Genomic DNA, 13,656 nt, shown 5'->3' on the forward strand with positions numbered 1-13,656 from the left:
CGACTACAAAGAGACCAAAAAAACAAAGAGACTCACGACTCTGAAAAAGTGGCAAAATAATCACAAAGAGAAACAAAAAGACTGCAAAGAGATTCAAAGTGATTACAAAGAGACAACAAACAACTACAAAGACACTCACAATGACTACAAAGAGACAACAAACAACTACAAAGAGACTCAACGTGATTACAAAGAGACAACAAACAACTACAAAGACACTCACAATGACTACAAAGAGACAACAAACAACTACAAAGAGACACAAAACAACAACAAAGAGACTCACAATGACTACAAAGAGACACTAAATGACTACAAAGAGACAAAAAAAGCACAAAGAGACCTAAAGCAAGTACAACAAGATTCAAAACAACTACAAAGAGATGCAAATAAACTACAAAAAAAACCAGCAAAACCACCACAGACAAAAATAACTACGAAAATACCAAAAACTAACAAAGTGACACAAAGTAACTATAGATGGACATAAAACAACCAAGAGATGCGTAACAAAAAAACAACAACAACTATTAAGTCTTGTAGGAGACGTGGTGGAGCCGCCTACAAGTCTGAGCTCAGGGCCCGGTGTCTCATAAACCATGTGAAGATAAACCTCAGCAGGGTGGTGAGATTGGGCTGTCACCTGTAGCAAAGACATCTTTTCTCAAAACCTAAAACGCCAATTTCCAAAATTGCCAATTTGCCAATTTGCTCAGGCCACAAACACCTCTGCTGCACTACAGCGCACCAGAAACTGGAACGCAGTCACACACACACACACACACACACACACACACACACACACACACACACAGTGACATAAGCACTCTGTGTCGTTCAAGGCTTGGCAGCCAGTTTCATGCACTACGGAGAGACACTGCAGGATTACCTTCAAAGAATGTGTGTGTGTGTGTGTGTGTGTGTGTGTGTGTGTGTGTGTGTGTGTGTGTGTGTGTGTGTGTGTGTGTTGGCACAAGTCAGTCCATCAATAGGACAACCCCACCTGCATTTTCAATTCTCAGGATGTCTCCCTACACAAACACACACACACACACACACACACACACACACACACACACACCGTTGTATTCTGCCATAACTAACTTTGCATACAAACATTCACACGTTCACACGTTCACACATGCATACGTTCTACACACGTTCATGCTCGCTGACATTCACGCAGTGACACCGTCACCGGACTACAAGGAGAGAGAGAGAGGGGAAAAAAGAAGAAGGAGTCAGCACAACTGGCTCCCTGATGAAATGGACATGCGATGATGTAGAAGCTGAGGAGACGAGGAGAAGCACAACGCATATATAGTTAAGCGTGGTGCGGGGGGGCAACCTCCCGTCCTCCCGTCCCTGCCGACGTGTCCTTGGGGAAGACACTTAACCCCGGACTGCTCCCGAAGGACCGTGCCATCAGCGTATGAATGTGTGAATGAGTGAATGATGACGCGCAGCGTAAAGCGTTTTTGAGCGGTCAGAAGACTAGAAGGGCGCCACACAGACGCCAGTCCATTTAAGCTTTAAGCGTAATACATTACTGTAGGACATGTGTCTCTACCATACATCTATAGAGCTAAAGAACTACTTTGTGACCCAAACAAAACGTCACGTGAATATTACGATATCAAAAGACAAACGGGGAAAAAAGAAAAAGAAAGAGGAGGCCTGTAGGGAAAAATCGCTCAGTCACGGCGGCACTATAGCCAGGAGCGAAACCTTACTGTGCAAATTAACCTTGAGAGTCTGCATTGCAGGGAGCGAGCGAGAGAATGGGGGGCGGGAGGGAGACAGGGTGAGGGGGGGGGGGGCAGAGAGGAACTTTAAAAGAGGGGACGGCGTGAATAGGATGAAGGAGGTAATCAATAGAGGGGGAGGGAGGGAGGGAAAGATAAGAGGAGGGAGGCTGCAGACATCTACACCCGAATTAACACGCGATCTGTATCTGGGAAGCTCTATCTGGATAATAACATCTAATCTTTGTATTTTGTTTAACCTGGTATTAAAAAAAAGAAGGGATCTTCTTATCTCGCTTTCAGAGAATTCGGAGAAGGTTCAGGCGACCTCTCAACTTCTCGGGGCGGATTTTGATTCGTCGGATAAACCTCGTCGTGATGCAATCGGGGATTAAAACGCAGCAGATTTGACAATGAAAGCAAGTCTGAGGTGGCGTCTGAAGGCGTGACGGGTAGCGAATAGGATCCAGTGGTGGTGGGTTTTTTGGAGGAGCGTGGGCAGGATGTCTTGGCCTCTGATATTTTAGGGTTTGATGTTTCAGATTGGGATATCCCCCCCCCAGGCGGAATCAAAGCGGGGAACGTTTGCTGTTCAATGCGTTCCGTTACCCATACTGCCACACTACTTAGTATGCCAGGCACAGATTTAATACGTCCCAATACATGTACACCAGAAACACTGCAGCGTGCAACGAGACCTCATGCAGATATATGAGCAAGAGGGTCAAAGGTCAAGGCGTCAACGTTACGAGGAAGAAGTACGATCCGATTGAACGAACGCACGCCGCGCAAAAACAGCACCCAGCGCTTTGTGAAGGGCAGCGGCAGCATGTGTTAAAAGCACGCGGCATATATACGGTCATATATGTGTCATATATGCGCTCCACGCTAACACACTGGAGTGCCGTGTTAAGTGAGTTCACGCCGTGCAGATTGCATTCACACCTTGAGGAGATCTGATCCCAGCGTGAACAAGACGAGACCCTGTGAGCGTGAGCGTTAACGGCAGGTTTAGACGAGGGGGAATTGTTTTTTTAAGATATATTTGATCCGCTCCTTATTTACATCTGTTTACACTGCGGTTACGGTTTTTCCATTTAATTGGGATTTCTTCTGTGATCATTGTTTTCATAAGAAGTCTTACCGGCAGCGAAGCGGGCCTCCTGCTCTCCCTCAGTGAGGTCCGAGTAGGAGTTGAAGTCCGACTCCAGGGCCGCTGGAGTGTCCATGGGCTTACACCAGCCTTTCCACTCTATCAGGTGGGCCACTCTGCCCTGAGCCATGGCTGTAGGCTTTGTCACATGGTCCTTCACTACCTGGGAAATACCTGCAAAAAAGAAAAGATAAAAAAAATAAAGCACGTAACTTTTGAGATGAAACGCACTCGAGAGCTTTTAGGGTCAAACGTCGCACACTCACCATGCAGGGAAGATCGCGCTAACGCAGCGATCTCTTGAATGGTGAGAGCTCTTCTTGATTTTGGTAACATTTCAACGGTGTCATCAACATTCACCTGAAACGACAAGAAAAAGAAGAAGTGTGACTCAGCGGGGGAACAAACTGGTGCAGTAGCTCAGCTCAGCATGAACGTGAGCCGGCGTCTGAACAAACATCCCGGGAAAACCCAGCGCTGTCTTTTCAGGGAGAAGGGACACCTCTGCTCACAGCACTTCAGAGTACTTTGAGGCCTTAGAAAGGGAAGAGCGCTCTCTTTACACACATGATGTACAATGTTCTTAATGAGACACAAGCTGCGTGGCAACGTCCACACGCCTGTGTTGTGCATGCAGGTAATACGCACACGTACCGCGTCTTACGTCAACCCGCTCTCAACTCGTCAAATACCGACGCCGATTTAAACCCGCCTGCGTCATTATTAGACAGTCAGAAAAAAAAAACTGATGTAAAAGTAGCAAGTGGGCGTGAAAAAAGGGTCCACGTTGGGCTGGTGGGAGGGGCCAAACAAACACAGGACTTTCACCCAGGAGACCACCGTTAAACGTTGACCTTTGTGACGTTGAATTCTGTGCAATAATGTGAACTCAACCATGCAGTCCGTCTACGATTACATTGTATTTTAGATTTAGTTTTGTTTGTTCTTGTTCACATATTTATTGTATCTTCACTACTTGATTACTATCATACTTGTTTTGTTTTTTTACCGATGCCTCTTGTTCATGCACTTTCCCCTTTAATGCTGTAATACTGCAAATTTCCCCGATGTGGGACTAATGTGCAATTAACTTATCTTATCTCTTATCTTACTAATGACAGTTATGTAACAAGAGTACTTAATTTAGGCAACAAACACACTTTTTTTTACCCAAACCACTATCTTTTCCAAAGCTGTACAAGTAATTGTGTTGCCTAAACATACCCAAGTAACGCTACTTTGAAGTATGTTTTAAAATGACACTGTATGCATGTAACAAGTGGACACAGACCTTTATTTTGAAAAGACACTAACGAGCGGAAATTGTCACGCCGTCCAAAAACCGGCGCTAGAGGTGAACGTAGAGCGTCACAAGTCATAGATAGAAGAGGAAGCATCTCTGCTTCTGGATTACTAGACGCAGAGTTTATGCAACTGAATAATATAGAAGTAATGATATATGAAAACGTGTTGAAAGGAAACGGATGATGCGTCCAGACAGCTATAGGACAGAAGATGGAACCCCTCCTTCCTGTCCGTCCTCCGTCAAAATCTGTCTCCTCAGTAAAGTCGGACCACAAAGGGAGTATCGGGTGTCGACAGGTTCCTTTGTCCGCCGGCTCTTTTTATAGCCCCTACCTGTGCTCACGTGGGGACCGGTTCACGTCAACACCAAGAGGCCACTGACGCCACCGTGGCGCCGGTCAATATGGGTCGGCGCACTCGGCCGACTGAGCAATTTCGATGACGTCCGCGGGGTACGGATCGCGTCCGGCTCGAGTTTCACCCGCTTTCATTTGGACAAAAACAATTTCACTCAAGAGAGCCACAGTAAAAAAAAAAACTAAAAAAACACGAGAAGCGTTTGAGTATTTGAGCCATTTCTTTCATTTCAATTTCATTAAATTGCATCTGATCTGCACGTATCAGCAGCATCGCCCTGACCTCGTCCCGTCAATTCCACTTAACAGCAACGACGTACCAGACCGGAGTAAAAAAAATACAAAAACCACAAAGTGATCCGTCAGATGGGGAATCCCGAGCTCGCGGCGGTATCGGCGGTGCCGCCGCGAGGCGCGATAATCCTCTCGTGCCGCAGAGCAGCTCGCAGATCAGAGGGAGGATAATCCGGAGGCGACGTGGCACGAGGCCTCCGGGAGGGTTAGAGAGACGTATTAGTGTCGGTCTCTAATTAAAAAAGAAAGAAAATCTGATGTCAGACAGGCAGTTAATGTTAATGTCCACCCACGGCTGAATAAATGTTTTATTTGTTTTCAAATAGCGGCCCAGAGACAGAGCACCAGCGCGGTGTGGGAGGATTTTATTCAGCTCCAGGGATCCCCGACTCACACTGCTTTAATGACCCTAAAACTTGACTCTATCAGTATTTTTCTTCAAGTAGTGATGATATGAATACTCTCTCGGGGACATTTCTACCCCGATAACAGGTTTTAGTGTACAGGTACGGCGCAGAGGACACCAGCAGCGGTTGGACTTCAGCTTCTCCGCCTCGTGATCAGGACGGTAGAGAGGCTGTCATGACGCTGCTCGGCTTTTTGACTTGTGTCTCCCTACGCCCACAAAAGCACTCTTCCGATGATTCTAGCGTTTTGTTAGAATAAACAGAACGCCACGTGTTTGTTTAGCGGGTGATTAAGATGTCATCGCAGCAGAAATCTATTTTGTGTCATTAGAACTGGCTGATTGAGTCAAAAATAGCCTTTTTTTAGTATTTATCAAACGTCAACCGCGAAACACAACGGCGCTGACGCATTCTGCCTGTTGCTTGGGTTGTTCAGCAGCACATTCTTCTGTACACACACACACACACACCAACACGTGGAAGACATTATCCAAAATTATATGATTGGGTGGAACAGATTGGCGTGATATCTGCTTCCCTGGTGGCAAATAACCTGAACATCCACCTCTTCCTTACACTCCATGTTTCTCTCTCTCTCTCTCTCTCTCTCTCTCTCTCTCTCTCTCTCCGTCTCAACTTTTTCCACAATGGCAACATTTCTATGGCAACTGGTCACCACGGAACAATTCCTCCCCGCGCTGCCTCATTCACTGACGACGTCACACACACACACACACACACACACTCAGAAGCGCCGAACCGACGCCTCACAAAACAGCCAAATTAATAACTCCCGCACGTGCCCCCCCCCCCCCCCCTGCTTTCAAACGACGCGCAGACGTCGCTGCTGATCACGGGGGGGGGGGGGGGGGGGGGGCGTCACACGCGAGGCATTTGCATCGGCGTGGATGAATTGAATCTCTTTGAAGCCGGAGAAAACGTCAGATATCTAGGGTTTTAAAAAAACGTGTCGCTCCAAAAAAAAATGTGGGGCGCCCGATGTGTAAAGCGTTAAGAGATTCTGGCCCGAACCCGTCTTCTCGCTATTGAATAACGGGCCCGAGCGGCGTGATAGCGAATAGTGAGAGGCTGCATCTCATAATGGATCACTTAGGCGAGCGCTAATCGTCGCCTGGCTGGCCGGCCGGCTGTGACACATCGGATCCACACCCAGATGGCCCCCGCTCTGACGGACAAAAGAAGGCAAAGTGGATCCGTCGTCATCTCTGTGGCGACTGTGAGCGTCACCGTGAACTTCAGCTCCAGAACTTCTAGACGCTGAAAGGCCCGAGGGTGCTGAGTCTGTGGCAACAAACTGCAGCAGATTCTGACGGCTCATTGTGGATCAGTCTAGCCAGGGAGCCCTCTCTAAACCGCTTCTGGTTCTCATCTGATATCTCAAAGAGGATCCTGTCAGTGCATCTGCTTTTTTTTTTTTGCGATGTGAAACCCCAGAATGAACTGCATCAGAAGCTCTGGTGCAACCAGTGGAAAAGGAAAATGTGTTTCCTCCAGGAAGTCAAATAAGGATTCAAGTGAGCCGCTGAAAAGAACAAAATGTAAAGTTGATCCAGCCATGCCTATGAGAGCTAACGGTGCAATCAGTCTGGCTGTTCTGTAGCAATACCTTCAATCCATTTGAAAATCTTAAAATGAAAAATGGTTTGCTACTTTACGCTGAATGGCTCGCAAATAATTAGAAACCAAGTGGTCAACATGAATGAGAAAACCTAAATGGAGAAAGAGCTCCAGAGGTTGAACCACACGTTGGTGATAAGGGAATTAACAAAAGGGGTTTTCTGCTCCGTGTGACGAATTACTGAGAGACGGTCGTCTTTGATCAGGGTCCGTGTGGTCGGGTTATAACACGCTATAGATTGACTGTCGCTCGGCTCAAATCATGAAGTGACATTCAAGGAACATCCAACAGTCTGTGTAACAGTAAACACAAATGTCTACAGAGATTGGATTTTACTTTTTCTGCAGGCTCATTTAGACACAGTAAAAAGACATTTAACAGTTAATGTATATATATATTTTATTTATATATATTGCTACAATAGGCGATTTTTCAGTTGCCTACTTACTATCTGAATCATATAAGCTTTGTTCAGACCTTAAATCTGTAATATCTCGTCGTCTACATCTTGCAGAGCTGAATTCACACAGCAGGTTGTTTGCTCGTAGAACCCTTACGGCCCACTGAAGGGTCACAGTAGCAACACTCTTTGGGACTTTGTCCCTTCCAGCAGCTCGAAGTGGGAAGTTGCGTCTAAGAACGAGGAACACGCTTCGTCTTTATTTATTGTAAAACACCGAGAAACATCAACCGGACCCCCTGTTTCAATGGATTAATGCAGGAGGCCTGCGGTGAGCTTAGCTCCATTAGCTAGGGCTGCAGAAAAATAATAATTAAGGGGCACCTCGCTGAAGTCCAGTGCGCCCAAAGGTGCTGTCAGAATCAGTCTGCGTGCCAAGCAGGTCCGCGTGTTCCCCAAAAGCGCGAGGTCGGACCGGGAGCTCGCAGCGCTCCAGTCCACGCGCAACGACCCGTCGATGGCCACTGTCAGGAGGAAGAGAGCCACGTGAAGATTACAGGGACACGAACAAGACGAAAGTAAAAATCATAGCCGCCCCCCCGCATCACATTTCTCGCTCCAAAATAAACGACTCAAAACGAATACAATGTGGCAATAAAACATTGTTTCAGAATATATATATATATATCTGTTTATTACTGGAGCAAGAACAGCTATCCATGTGGTGCTTTGTGAGCAAAGCTCCATGCCATCCAACCCATGCCTCCAGGGGGACCCCAGGGCAGCCACTGAGGGGCGATGACCATATGAGCGGATGTGATGGTGCCGTATCTCACTGCAGCCCCCCCCCCCAAAGGAAACGACATTCAAACGGTAAATAAAGGTCTTTCAACGCAATGAAGCCATGCCAGGTCATGCAGGTCAGGCTCTGGCTGCAGCTCAAGCCTGTTTGATATTTCAATGAAGTTCTGCTTTTGTCGGCGGGAGAGAAGCAGTAAAGACACACGCACACTTAAAACAAACACAAACAAAGAAAAAGAAGCGCAGAATAAGAGACACGCCTGTGAATGTTTTGTGTTGATTTTTGACCTCCCCGATGTTCAATACACCTCGTCAGACGTTCATGAACACAACCGAACAGTAAATGTCACACAACTACACCTACAGATACATTCATGGGGTAGAACCTTTTCATAACAGCTGTAATATATATATATATATATATATATATATATATATATATATATATATATATATATATATATATATATATATATATATATATATATCTCCAGCGCAGCAGAGCCAATTTCAGCACCTGGACAGCTCCCCCAGCAGCCACATACTGAAGCTGCTCTCACAGATACACATTGCGCACATACACACACGTGCAATCCCTGCGCGTGCTCGCCACTCTTCAAATCAGATTTGCAAAACGAGATTAAGAGGAGGTGGTGGTTTGGGGGGGGGTGAGAGGGGGGAGGGGGGGGGAGGGGGTCTAAATGTCAGTGCCTGGCTCTTCTTTCCACCCTCACCGCTTCAGGGAGGCGTTTCTAGTTACCGCCTGTGAAAGGAACGACCCGCTCGATTAGTCGCCAGCACCCATCTCGAATACAGAGTGCAATATCAAGACCAATCACTCACACACACACACACACACACACACACACACACACACACACACACACACGCGCGCGCGCGCGCACGCGCCGGGTCACAGACCTGCCGTTTAAGCACGCCGAGCTCAAGTTGCCCCACCAGCAGAATTCAATAGGCGCCGTTTAATGGGGGGTGTGATGAGATCAGATGCCCCGGGGCTTTATTGTCTCGTGGAATCTAGGCCACCTTGGTCAATGAAAGTATTGTTTGGAGGAGTGAAGGATGCGCACGTGTTTTTGTATACAGGCACGAGATTGGTGTCCAGAATGTGCCCTGTGTCATTTGAGCCCGGCACGCACACACACACACACACACACACACACACACACAAACACACACACACACACACGTATAGGGCGGTGCAGCTGTTTGCACGCGCACCCAGAGAGGGATTTTATGGCGACACGTCAGCAACTAATTGTCAGGAGAAAAGCATTCTTCTCTCCGTCCGTCAATTAGTTTGCTGAGCGGGGTTTTTTGGGTTTTTTTGGCGCGCGACGTTGCGCACACCTCAACAGAAATGCTTTTTTGTTTTGCATTCACGTCCGCAATGCACAAGTCCGCTAAGTCATCGCAGTGCACGCGGCTTCGCTGCTGCTGCTGCTGCTGCTGCAAAGACTCCATGAGAGCCAGAGCCGGTGATGCAGCCTCGTGGATCTAAGACGGACACGAGCGGTCTTGAAATGAAACGCGAGACGCGTCTAGATGTGCTGGATCACACTGAGCGGTCAGACACTTCTTCTGCTCGGGGGGGAAACAGACTGGAACTTGTGGCGCGGCTCTCCGGTTGAGGCCCTGCAGACAGTCAGCCTCCATCTGTGGCTCGTTTGTTCATGTGTTCATGTGTTCATGTGTTCATTTGTTCATTGTCTTTGTTTATCTTAATTATTCTCCTTCCTCTCGACTGAGCTGCGGCTCCAAAAGTGTGTCCTCTTCCCTCAAAGCAACTGCTGTCTTTATTTTTATTTATTTATCTATTTATTTCACTTAGGTCTCTCTCTCTCTCACACACACACACACACACACACACACACACACACACACACACACACACACGCTCCTTCTCTCTCTCTGTAGTTCCCGTTGTCGTGGAAACTGCAGACAGAGAGACCTCGGCAGTGCATCTCTCTCTCTGTCTCTCTGTCTCTGTCTCACGTCTTCCGGGGCTCTCTGAGAGACTTATGAGCGAATCAACACAATTAGGTCAAGACCAGCAGCAGTTGTCTCCCACACACACACACACACACACACACACACACACACACACACACACACACACACACACACACGGGCGAGATATACGAGAGTCAAACAGGTGGCTGCTGCTTTATCCCCCCCGCTGTGTGTTACACACTCTTGATTGACCATGCACACGCGGTGGCTCCATGTTGAAAGGGGTTCGGTGTGTCCTTACGCACTCCGCGACAAGGAGACGGGACGAGGCGCCATACTCACCAAGCGTCTACGAGGCGACAGATTACACAACCAATTAGAGAGAGAGAGAGAGAGAGAGAGAGAGAGAGAGAGAGAGAGAGAGAGAGAGAGAGAGAGAGAGAGAGAGAGCTGTGTGTGTGAGCGGGGACATGACGGATAAAGCACAGTGTGACAACGTTTACATCACCAGAAGAAGTGAGCACAAACACGTCTGTCTGGGTGAGAGACACGGATGGATGGATGGATGGATGGATGGATGGATGGATGGATGGATGGATGGATGGATGGATGGGCACCGGGTTTGCTTCATGGATGCTACAGAGGAGACCCAGTCAAATGAATAACATGAGAGGGGGGGGTGTTGGGGGGGGGGGGGGTACACGCGTCAGAGGTCGGGGGTATCACGTATAGAGGACGACATTTAGCCTCCAGCGGAACGGATGGGAGACCACGTATATATGAGCTTCATCCAGCCAAATGTGTAAACAACCACGAGCGCGAGGAGATGCGGTGACAACTAGGGAGCTTGTTTCTTGGCAACAAGCGGGTGATCTCTTGCTGCATGCGCGTGTGTGTGTGTGTGTGTGTGTGTGTGTGTGTGTGTGTGTGTGTGTGTGTGTGTGTGTGTGTGTGTGTGTCTCGGAGCACCGATGGAGTCCGTTTACTCCGAACTATTCTATGTATTTCACTTTACGAAGGAGAGGATGATCCCCAAATCTTTTTTTTTTTTTTTTGCTGTGGTCGCGTGCGTAAAGGAAGACACGAGCAAGAACAAAAAACCCAACATTTAAAAAAAAAAAAAAAAAAAGGGTGTCCTACCTTGCAACTAAACTGGGTCAGCGCGGTCAGAACCATCGTGTCTGGATGAGTGGATCTCGTCACAGATACATAAAAGACGTTTTAAAAAATAAAATCAGCGCATCTCCTCCGCGTGTCTCGAGCACCTCTCGTCTCCTCTGACTGGCGTGCTCGAGCAAAAAAAAGAAAAAAAGAAAAAAAAGAAGCTTCTTGCAACTCTCGAAGCATCGCGATGTTTAGGCTGCAGATACCATCCCCTCGAGCCCCCCCCCCCCCCCCCCACCACCACCAAAATGCACCCAAAACAACACCATTAATCATCTGTTATTACAGCAAAAAAAAAGGGCTCCTTATTCGCACGTGCATGTATGACTCAGCAGCGCTATCGTAATAATGTCTCGCATCTCGCGGGCACAGCATGCTGTGCACTTCAAGCACCCCAAAATTTCCACTCTATAGCCTTTTTTTTCTGCAGCCCGCGAAACAGGCTGCAGCAAAAACAAAAACAAAAAAAAAACAATGCGAAAAAAAATGATAAAAATAAATAAGTAATCATTCAGGCTTCCTCCAGCGTGCGTGAATGAAGAGCAGATTTTTTAAAACAATAACAAACTCTTACCAACTGGCGCTTTGGAGCTGATACAGCCCATGTTCGCAGCTGCATGTAGAGCCTCTTTTTAGGAGAGCGGTCTATCAAATCCCTTCTGCCCCATAAGCACACACACCTCCCCCCCCCCCATCCTAAAAAGAATCTCCCTGCGTAAGAGACGCGGAGCGTACCTCACCGATCCGGAGCCTGTGTCACTCTCCTCTTCTACGGAGGCTCCGCCGGGTCCGCGCTGCTGGGCTCTCGTGCTCCGTGTTCTCTGTCTCCTCTTTGTTTCCCACCTGCTTCAAATCCATATATAATGTTTGTGCAGCTTTTGTTTTTAATTTTAATTTTTTTTTTTTTTTTTTTTTGTTTAGCTCGAGTTTCTCGGATGAGTCTCGGTTCTACGTCACCGGTTGAAGGGTCGAGTCCTGCGGTTCAGCACCACAGCGCGGACGGACAGCGCATGGGTCTCTGTCTTCCCCCCGTGTCTTGGCGGCTGCAAGGTGGCTCGAGGGTTTCTCCCCCCCCCCTCTTCCTCCCCACACACACACACACACACACACTTTCTTGGTCACTGCCGGTGAAAGTCCACACCTGGCACGGATCTCCGGTCTCTGTGCGCTCTCGTGCTGTCGCCCCGGTCAGACTGAGAGGCATTGGAGGTTGACACTGATACAAAAATCCCACGCTTAACTGCTTATATACACACACACACACACATACCCCCCCCCCCCCACCCACTCCAGAAAAAAACGAGTTTCCGCCTCCTTGTGCTGTTTTCCCCCTGCTAGGTAGAAGCGGATTGAGACGTGATTGGCTGGTGTCACCTTACATGCCCGCCGACATGAGGAGAGAGGGCGGAGTTAGCGGCGCGCACGCACACGCACGCACACACACACACACACACACACACACACACACACACACTAAAGAAGCAAGCCAACCAACTGCGTGTGGATATCGACTGTCATTGTAACGTGCTGCATATTTCAACAGGTCTAAAGAGGGATAGAAGAGTTTATGAGAGTCTGCAGTAGAATATGACGCTGGTAAATAATAATAATAATAATAATAATAATAAATACCGTGCTTGTGCGTAAAGGTGAGATGTTTCGCCCCTCGTGTCAAGATCAATCCAACAGTTGGAGGGAGAAAAAGGTCGTGTTGGACCTGCACGCGCCCACAGGCTGTATACACGGTGTTGTGCAGAGATGCAATAGTAAGGGACCGTTCAATTACGGGCAAGCAAGTGCGCGCGCGTGAGGAACATTTTTCAGGACATCGGAACCCCATTTCACACTCTCACACCCACCGCGTGCGTGGTGTAGCTGCGGGCTTATTACGACCTCGAAATACATAGGAAACGCTTCCCTCTCTACACGCGCATGTTCAACCAGCGCACTTCAAGAACCTGGATGCAAGGAGAGTGGGTCATTGTGGGCCTGTTTGGAAGCGACCCACTGTAGTGACAACACATCCAGGTCAGTGTCAGAGACGCGCAGAGGAGGAGAGGGAAACTAGTCCTGAAAGCATGCGTCAAGCACCCACATATAAGTGGTAGATCCTTCCACGTCTTTAAATAGTGCCACGTGGCGATCAGGGATCAAAGTCAATAAGATATCATCACTATTGTGGTTGAAAGACATCCAGAGGCCGTTTCAGTCCTCCGGTTTTGGGGGGGATTAATTGTGAGAGGTCCCCTGGATCTGTCCTCCGAGAGTCCTGGTGGGCGTTAAGAGAGACGGATGGACAGAAAGACGCAGAGAGTCCACAGAGACGTGATCTCACTCAGTGGCTGGATGCATTTCACGTCTCCGTTTGATTGCGATCATAAGATCAAGGAACACAGATGCACCTTAGAGCTGCGCAGTAAC

General features: G+C 48.0%; 1 protein-coding gene across 2 annotated transcripts; it reads right to left on the reverse strand.

The window, feature by feature from the left end:
• Positions 1 to 2,405: 2,405 nt before the first annotated feature.
• Positions 2,406 to 12,497, reverse strand: LOC137869173 (protein FAM131A-like). Of its 2 annotated transcripts, XM_068706391.1 has the most exons (4): positions 11,810 to 11,901; positions 7,684 to 7,823; positions 3,165 to 3,258; positions 2,406 to 3,072 (listed from the first exon to the last, which is right to left on the reverse strand). In XM_068706391.1, exons 1-4 carry the CDS (start codon positions 11,838 to 11,840, stop codon positions 2,843 to 2,845), a joined length of 495 nt encoding a protein of 164 aa, XP_068562492.1. In that variant the 5' UTR covers positions 11,841 to 11,901; the 3' UTR covers positions 2,406 to 2,842. The 2 variants fall into 2 exon arrangements, 1 of the variants encoding a protein (XP_068562492.1); XR_011102266.1 differs by lacking the exons at positions 2,406 to 3,072; positions 7,684 to 7,823; positions 11,810 to 11,901 and adding an exon at positions 11,971 to 12,497 and having other exon boundaries at positions 3,169 to 3,258.
• Between the last annotated feature and the right edge of the window lie 1,159 nt (positions 12,498 to 13,656).

This window comes from Cebidichthys violaceus, unplaced genomic scaffold (genome assembly GCF_023349555.1).
Source record: "Cebidichthys violaceus isolate CVI_PGR_0920_01 unplaced genomic scaffold, fCebVio1.0.p SCAF_1, whole genome shotgun sequence".
Classification (NCBI taxonomy): Eukaryota; Metazoa; Chordata; class Actinopteri; order Perciformes; family Stichaeidae; genus Cebidichthys; species Cebidichthys violaceus.